The sequence below is a fragment of the Antedon bifida genome, chromosome 2 (genome assembly GCF_963402885.1).
Source record: "Antedon bifida chromosome 2, ecAntBifi1.1, whole genome shotgun sequence".
NCBI lineage: Eukaryota > Metazoa > Echinodermata > Crinoidea > Comatulida > Antedonidae > Antedon > Antedon bifida.
The window spans coordinates 13784141-13793974 of NC_136227.1; the positions used below are offsets into that span (position 1 = coordinate 13784141).

Here is a 9834-nt window from a genome sequence, read left to right on the forward strand (position 1 = left end):
AACATGTACTGTATTACAAAAGTTAATTACAAGGTCAATTTTGTGAAGTAAAATAAAATTTATATCCACTATTGATAAATACTAAAAATATATTAATTTGATTTTAAATTATTACATTTACTACATATTATACTACTTCAAAATCAAATATTAAACATTTCATAAATGTATTTATTTCATAAATCTGAATAAAGTGTACTTACAAATATCTTGCAACGTTTCTTTCAATAATTTATTAGTTGCATCTTGCATGCACACCATTGTTTTAACCATTGCATCAGTTATTTCATACACTGGATTAAATCTATGACAAAATGACATTATCTGAATAAAGTGAATACTTACAAATATCCTGCTTTGTTTCTTTCAACATTTCTTTATTAGTTGCATCTTGCATGCACACCGTTGTTTTAACCATTGCATCAGTTATTTTATACACTGGATTAAATCTATGAATGAAATAATAATCCATACTGAAATATATGAATGTTGATAAATTTCATTCAAATCACTTCCAAATACAGTAAATCGGTAGGACTTATGTACAGTTGGTGTTTATGTGCATTCACAAAAAATATAACGTTCCTTCATTTTTTGAATATTGGAGGAACTCCATTCATAGTTTAAAGAACAGAATTCATGAGTTTTAATAGTTCAATTAAAACCACAGTCAATGTACTTTCACAATCCAACCTGCATTAGTGTTGGTGCAAATTGATATTTTAGGTTGTTTTTGTGGAAGATAATTTCCTGGTGACATTTTTTAATTTTTGTTTTGTATTTTTTTAAAATTTGGATATACTATCCGAAATAAAAGAAATTAATGAATATATAACATTTTGTAACCCTGTTTAAGCAGAAATGTAGGTTTGCTTACGGTTTTCTTAATAAGGAATCTATTGTGGAGGTTTTTCCAACCTTTTCAAGTCCTACAAAAATAATTCTTCCTTGATCAAACTCTGTTTTCCCTTCTTCAAGTGCATTGTGAAATGCTTTCACTGTTTCAGGTCCTCGTGCCAATATCTCCAATGGAACATTTATATCTAAAAAACAAATTAAAGTAATATTTTCTGCTTTTCACTACTGTAATTAGCACCCTGTGTGATAACCACATTATCCTGTGTACAATTAAAACTAGATTTGAACTCGTCACTTATGGACAAGAAAGGTTATCCGCCGCGCAAACACCACGTCATACGTTAGAATATTGTGCACAGAAAAACGATTATGCCATTGTGACCTGAAGAAAAGTTGGTGTGCCCTTTATGTTGTGTCACGTCTAAGTATCTACAGTATACACTATATATTGTATACGTGAAAATAACGGGACCCGCCTTTTATTTCAATTTTTAACATGATGACGTAGATAGCAATTTTGGAAGGGAATTATCTGAGCAACAACATATTAACGTGTTGAAGAAATTTGGATACGTAGAACATGGATGTGCGCTCTTTTAAATGTCATGAACTATGACGCAAAATATGAAAATACGACTTTTATAATTCAACTGGCCATCTGCTGACGTCACAACATCCGATGCGCAACATTTTTACATGAATTCGTATCTACAATTCAACAGCTTCCAGAAAATGTTTTAATCATGAATATCACTATTGAAATTTACTGTAATGATGAAAATAAGTGTTTCAGGCTTTTGTTCATGATGACGTCATTACAAATTTTAAAAATGGTAAATCATGCGAAAGATAATTGATTGACCTAGACAACATTAAAATATGGGGCAAAATGGAATACGGATAAGTGGAGATGCGCTCTATTAAACGTGATGAGCTATGACAAATGATAAAATCCTACATTTTATATTTGAGTGGCCATACGATGTCACAATGTCTGGTTAGCCATACTGATGCACGATTCGATATCTACAACTCATCTACTTCCAGAATATAACAATAAACTTCACCATGTTGTTTAGAAACTATGACTGTATAAAAAAGGCATAATTTTGACGAATTTTTGAACTTTTTCATCAAAAACGTGCGCGAATTGTCCAATTCGAAGTGCTCGTATGACGTGATTTGAAGTCAAAATTGTTCAAAAATTGGTAAAATTACTACAAAAGGCTGGAAAAACATAATTCATGCGCTACGTGCGCACCGCGCGCGTAAAATTTTGCGCTCGCGTTGAAATTTTTACATGCTTAAAATGACATGAAACGATTAGAAATTGATTTTTCGCATCTTGAAATTTTAAACTTTCTGTGAAACATGCCATTTTGTTTCCACAGAAAGTTAGCGCATGATATAAATTACACTTTGTCAAGTTTCAATTTAAATTGTTGTATTGTTTTCGATCTATGTGAAATACGCGAAATTCATAAAATTGCACGTAACTTACGCTGCGCGACTCTAACGTCATGTTATGAATGGGGTAACCAGCCATCCTGAGGATAAAAAAGGTATATTTTTGCACAAATTTGCATTAAATTACCCATTCTTTTTGTTGGCAGCCGTCTTTCTCGAGAGACAATAGGTATGCGCCCTCTATCCATCATTCGGTGCAGGGTCACAGCGCCTGCTGTGACTAAGAAGTCCGATTTTTGAGCGGCATGATTTGTCACATTTTGGGCAGATGTACGTCGGCTCCTGGTCGGTTGGAGCAGAGGATGCTCTCTCCTTTCTACGTTTCTTAAGTAGCGTCCATTTCTCGTCGCGTCCACTCTCGCTTGTTTGGACACACATCTTGATAGTGGATCTCTCCACATACTGCGATCGGAGGCAACAGCCTCCCAGTTTGTGACGTTTGTGTTTCCCGACTTCAGATCACGCTTGCATACGTCTTTAAAGCGTAACATGGGCCTTCCTTTGGGTCTAGTTCCAGTGACAAGCTCACCATAGAGTAAGTCCTTGGGTATTCTTCCGTCATCCATGCGCCTCACATGGCCCAGCCATCGAAGGCGTCTCTGGGTAAGCAGTGAGTACATACCGAGTTAGAACGGTCTTGCTTGAGACATGATCCTGCCATTTGATGCCGAGTATCCTTCTCAGACAGCGCAGATGAAATGAATTTAATCTGCGCTCTTGGCAGATGTAAAGCGACCATGATTCACTGCTGTACAATAGGGTGCTTAGGACACAAGCCTGGTAGATCTTCATCTTGGTGTTAATGGTCAGCATGCGGTTTTTCCAAACCTTATCTGTTAGGCGAGCCATGGCTGATGTCGCTTTTCCGATCCTGATGTTGAGTTCGGCGTCCAATGAGAGGTTACTGGAAACAGTGGAACCAAGGTAAGTCAACTTGTCCACCACCTCAAGGGTATAATCGCCAATTTTGATCATTGGCTGCATCGTGACTTAGAACGTTCGTTTTCTTAAGGCTGATGGTAAGGCCAAACTCCTCGCATGCATGTGAGAAGCAGTCAATGAGGCGCTGGAGTGCTTCTACACTGTGGGCTGTGATGGCAGCGTCATCAGCGAAGAGCAACTCTCTAATAAGTAGAGTAGGTGGATTGTCGAGCTCTTCCATTATGGGGAGAGAATCTATGCACTCAATGGCTGAGTCGGTGACAATGTTTTCTCTCAAGTAGAGTTGTTGGTAATGCTCTACCCATCTCTCCATCTGCTTTCCACGATCAGTTATGATGGTACCAGAGGCGGTCTTTAATGGTGTGATCTTCGTTGCACTAGGTCCAAAGGCCTTTTTTATACCAGCGTACATGGCGCCAGTGTTGCCGTGGTCAGCAGAGAGTTGAATATCTTGACAGAGGTTCAACCAGTATTGGTTGGCACACTGTCGAGCTATCCTTTGAGAGTTATTTCTAGCTTTACGAAGAGCCTCTAGTGTTCTTTCTGAAGGGTCTCTTTTGTAGTCAATTAGCGCTGCACGCTTTGCCTCAATAGCTGGCTCCATCACAGAAATTCCTGATTCAAACCAATCGGTATAGATGGCATCACGAATATGAGCCCATCTCGTTTCAGAGTTGACTGTTGGACAGTCTTTCAGCATTTCGTCGATGGTTTGGGCAAAACGAGTGCACAGATCTGGCAGATTGGTCTTAGCTATGTTGATGCATGGGCATCCTATGTGCCTGGAGCGATGAATTTGTTTTGGTTGGAAACACACTGTGCTGCGCACCATAGAGTGATCAGTATCGCAGTCTGCACTATGGTAACTGCGAGTGATGTTTACATCATTTAAGTAAGATCTACGAGTGATGACGAGATCGAGTTGGTGCCAGTGGTGAGATCTTGGATGTCGCCAGGACACTTTGTGCTGAGGCTTGGTGGAAAAGAATGTGTTGGTAATGCAGAGGTCATGATAACTGAAGAGCTCCAGAAGCCTCTGGCCATTCTCATTTAGTTTTCCTCCACCAAAATGACCAATGCTCCTGGACCAAGAGTGATGGTCAGATCCCACACGGGCGTTGAAGTCGCCAAGCAAATACAGATGTTCTGTGGCTGAGATTCCTCTGATGGCAGAGTCCAGCTCTTCATAAAACTCATCTTTAGACTCGGGTGTTGAGCAAAGATTTGGTGCATAGATGCTCAAGATGTTTACTGTGCCCGAAGATGTTGATAGGCGTAGTGAGAGGATTCGGGCGGTGCCATTGGATGGTGGTTCGACTGATGCCACAAAAGAGTTACTATAACAGCGAACCCACTCCATGGAGTCGGTTGGTTAGGTTCCAACCCCTGCCAAAAGAACGTGTAGTCCCTTTCTCTTATGCTGCCATCCGAGGGGAGTCTTGTCTCTTGTAATGCAGCGATATCGATGTTGAACCTCTTGAGCTCACGGTTGATGATAGCCGTTTTTATTGAGTCGTTGGTCGTTCGTGGGTCGTTTGAAAAGCCAGGACACATGGTCCTGACGTTAGTATTCTTTAATCTTTTCTTTAATTTTTTGCCTGGTGCAGTAGTTACAGTGTGCTTGTCGGAAGAATCCTAAGCTCCAAGCACCCATTGAAGCAGGCAGACTGTGGCGGGTCAGCATCTTACTGGCCGAGGGCTGTTCGGCTTGAGGCGGGCGATAGCTGACCAGTGGGACTGCGATGGTCCCTCCCACCGTCGGAGGCAACCCGTAGCGCCTTGACCTACGTCAATTGGTCTTGGCTTATCACTCATGAACTGCTGTCTCCCGTGTTGATTTTAGCTGTTTTTTACAACAGCACTGAAGTGACCTCTCCAGGGCGCACGCCTGGGCGAAGAAAAATATGGGAACACTGGATGCCCAGTCAGCAGAATCCCCCTCTCGGCCTTTATCGATGAAGTCCATAGGAGAGCAGAGCAACACGTATGGTACCAGTTTGGCTGCAGAAGCTGCCGGAAGGAGATCGAGTCGATGTTCAAAACTGCCTTAGGGGCTTCACTCCGGATTTATCCTTGAGGTTTACTCCTGAAGCCTTTTCTAGGATGGATATAGCCTTAAGGCAGCGGAGTTTTGAAATCAGAGTTTTCCTTCTCCTAGGTGAACTGCCTATCACGGCTGACGAACTTCACCTGTCCAAGTAAGCTTCTGGTTTTGAGGCGCCAGGGGCTCGCCTTCGTCCCTTCTCCTGTCAGTAGAAAGCAGGTTTCGCCAGGCTTAAAGAAAGAACTAAGCCATTCGTGCAGGCCAGGAGTTGGACAGCCTGGGGTGGTATTGGGGTTAAGCTCCCACTACCTATAAAATGCTCCCATACGGTGTGCGTCTCAAATAGCCTCTGACAACTGAAAGACCCATTCTTTAGCACACGATTATTAAAGTTTAACATGCATGTGCGTCATTTTTTTTTTTTCAAAATGAATGAAATCTACTACAGGTGGTATGAAAAACAAAAATCAATTGCAAACACCATTTTTCTACGCTTTATACGAGCTGTACGCACAAGTGCGCAAAACGCAAATAATTTATCAAAATTTGAAATGCTCAAATGACATGAAATGTACGCAAAATTGAAAATTAATTTTTACATATTTTGAAATTTCAAATAAGCGTACTCGCGTAATTGTTTGCGTAGCACGCCATTTTTATCATGTCAAATGTTGTTCCATATTATGAAATACACTTTCATTAAGTTTCATTGAAAATAAATGTTTGTTCAGAATTTATGAGCAACCATAAAATTTCATAAAATCGCGCGTAACTTGCGCTGCGCGACCCTGACGTCATATAACGAAGTTTCTTGAACATCTACAGCTACAGGTCAATCTTATGACAAAGTTATATGATGTTATGTCCACAAAAATTAGATACACACGTGCAACAAAATTCTGGGAAAAAAAAGATCCTGACAATAACAAGGGGTTATCCGCCAAGTGCGGATAACCAAAAAGATCCTGACAATAACAAGCGGATAACCAACTAGATTTGAACTCGTCACTATAAACGAGTTAGGTTATCCACAGCGCAAACGCCACGTGCACGTCATACGTTAGAATATTGCGCACAGAAAAAGACTATGCCATTGAACATATTTTTTAGTGTGCTCTCTATTTTGTGTCACATCTAAGTATATACAGTATACACTTATAAATTTATACTGTATACGTACTACATACAGTGCAGCATAGGTGAAAATAACGGGACCCGCCTTTTCATCCAATTTTTACAATGATGATGTCATCAAAATGAAACACGTAGATAGCAATTTTGGAAGGAAATTACCTGAGCAACAACATATCAACATGTTGAATAAATTTGGATACGTAGACTATGAAAGTGCACTCTTTTAAATGTCATGAACTATGACGCAAAATATAAAATTACGACTTTTATAATTGAACTGGCCATATGATGACGTCATACCATCCGATGTGCAAAATTTGTACATGAATTCGTATCTACAATTCAACAGCTTCCAGAAAACGTTTTAGTCATGAGTATTACTTTTCATTCTGAGGAGCTACAACATATTGAAATTTATTGGAATGATGAAAATAAGTGACCAAAGTTATTCACCCTTTGTACATGATGACATCATAAGCGAAAGCTAATTGATTGACCTAGATAATATAAAAATATGGTGGAAAATGGAGAGATGCGCTCTATTAAATGTGATGAGCTATGATGAAAGAGACAAAAATCTTATATTTTATATTCGAGTGGCCATACGATGACGTCACAATGTCCGGTTAGCCATATTGATGCATTATCTGATATTTACAACTCATCAACTTCCATAATATGTTTAAAAAAAATAATGTTCACTATGTGGTTTACAATCTATGACTGTTTAAAAAAAGGAATAATTTTGACGAATTTTTTAGTTTTTTCATAAAAACGAGCGCAAATTGTCCAATCGAGGTAGAAATTGTTTAAAAGTTGGTAAAATTACTAGAAAAGGCTAGAAAAACATAATTCACACGAAAAAAAAATGTTTTTAGCGCTACGTGCGCATCGCGCATGTAAAAATTTGTACATGCTTAAAATGACATGAAACGCGTAGAAAAAGTGATTAGAAATTGATTTTTCGCACCTCCAAAATTTTACACGCGCGTAACTTTCTGTAAAACATTCCATTTTTTTTTCACAGAAAGTTAACACATGATATAAATTACACTTTTGCCAAGTTTCATTTTAAATTATTTTATGGTTTTCGATCTGCAGTAATAACATAGTTGAAACAGGCCATTTAAAGTGATCATAGGTAAAATTCAATTCAAATTTATTTTTCCTTTTTTACATAGTAACAAAGGAACATAGGAAGGAACTAGGAGTAGGTATGCCAACAAATTAAAAAATATATATATATTTTTGCTTTTGTAATGTTAGCAAAAGTGTTGAGGGTGTGTGTGACCTTCCTTTACTGTTTGTAAAGGGTAGTAATTTTTCTACAAAAACAGATAAAATTGTGTCAAACAAGACATTTTGTACAGTGCAAATGGTCTTACATGTATGCTAAGTCTTACAGTATAATTAAGATATTTCTTTAGGTAATACTAATTATATATAGATTGATTTTTACTATTTTAACAATTCTGGTGTAATTACGCAGGTTGCGGTATCAATATTTAAATATGACTTATAGTTGAATATACACTTACATGACTTACATTATTTATAATCATTGTTAATGTTAAAAATGTTAAATGTATTATTACTGGTCCTCAAGTTTAACTGGACACTGAGGAAATTCGGATTAGGCCCTCTACGAACCCACGGCAGCCAGCAGTGCAGCGCCTACCATATCAGCACACCGGGAGACGATCCCCTACTATTTTCGAATAGTGTACCAAGTTCTTTAATGTGCACTGGTAAGTACACAGGACCAACAGCTTTACTTCACATCCGAAGGATGAGGCAATGAGAGTAAAGCATCTGTCTAAGGATACAATTAGTATGGTACAGATAACCTCGAACCCATGCCTATCACATGCTAGTCCGATATTATCATTACACCATCTCTGGTGTATATACAGCAACCGTCGCTATTTCTAGACGGTCTTCCATCCAGAATGCAACCGGGCCCAACATTGCTTAACTTCGGTGATCTGACGAGAACCGGTGTTTCAACGCAGTATGGCCGTAATCATACTGTGTATGTAAGAAATATGTATGTATAAATTATGTTTACACAATATACAACATACATACCATTGAATAGTATGTTCTTAGCGATTGGTCCAAGAAGCTCAGCAAACCTCTTTCTTTCTGATTCTTCTAGTAATTTTCTATTGCTTTCAAGATGAAACACTAATTCCCAAATTGTTGATAAACTTAATAAGTTCAATCCATAGTAAGCAATTACATCATTTAACTTATGTGGGTCAAATTGCTGCAATGCCATGCACAGTCGTTTCCTATACGGTGAAACTGACTTTGTTTCTTCGTCAGTGTTTGGAACTTTGTTGTTTACAACATACTGATTTATGAGATCTTCAGCATCTTTCAACTGTGAAATCTCAGCCACCTCTAGCAACAGACGGACATTAGTAGGTGTGATATAACGACGCTCATGTAGTTTGTTTAATAGGTAATTTGCTGTGCAACTTGACTTGCCAAGGTGCTGTAAGTCTACGTGTTCTAAGAGACAGCATCTCAAGAACAGCAGTCGCTCACCAATATAGAGTGAACCAAGATCATACTTCAACTTGTTGAATTGTTCTTGTGATGTATTCACTACAAAAACAAGTGTTTGAGAATTATTATGCTATGATTGACACTAGTCACCACTCTAAAACAAATCTTATTATTATACTATGATTGCCACTAGTCACCACAAATCATAAAATGTTTCACCTCAAAATAAGCATATTTATATTTTAGTAATATAAAATACTTTTCTTGCAATGCATTTCTGCAAAACAAATGATGGATAATTATTGAATTTTTATCCCCATAAAAGTTTATATATATATATATATATGTGTGAATCAATATCTTAACAAATTGCTGTTTTGTTTTCAAGGATTTTTTGGTTATTATTTTGACCACCTTTCCTACGTAGAAAAGTTTTGCCTACTATTTGAAAATTGTTAATATAGTATTCAAATTAATAATATCAAAGAAAATAATGTTGATAATTTGATGTTTCTGAAATTTAGAAGAAACATGAGCACGATTCCATTCTGATTTGTTTGGCTTTGATTATTTTAAAGAATTAGCTAACCTGTGGTGGATTTTGCTGTAATACATTTAACTTCATACAATTTAAACTATCTTGTCATTCATATACAGCAATTTTAACTTTCTTCAAAAAAATGTATTTTAATTATGTTTTAAATATGTTTGAATGTCTTATTTTGGCTTCTCGACTGTTATTTTAGGTAATCCTGTTATTTTAGGTAATCCTGCCTCATTGATTTACATTTGTTATGTTTTCATGTTTGTATTTGTTCAAATGAAATAAATGATATGATATCTTTAGTGTTTCTCTCTTAGCAGTAGTTTTTATT

At 37.5% G+C, this 9834-nt stretch overlaps 1 protein-coding gene across 1 annotated transcript in view; it reads right to left on the reverse strand.

The window, feature by feature from the left end:
* Nucleotides 1-9234, reverse strand: part of LOC144835455 (uncharacterized) — a 43607-nt gene extending 34373 nt beyond the window's left edge. Inside the window, exons 1-2 of the mRNA XM_078690539.1 lie at nucleotides 9219-9234; nucleotides 8534-9058 (exon numbers count right to left, since the gene is read on the reverse strand). Coding sequence (XP_078546665.1) covers nucleotides 8534-9058; nucleotides 9219-9234 — 541 coding nt within the window. The remainder of the gene's footprint in view (nucleotides 1-8533; nucleotides 9059-9218) is intronic.
* Between the last annotated feature and the right edge of the window lie 600 nt (nucleotides 9235-9834).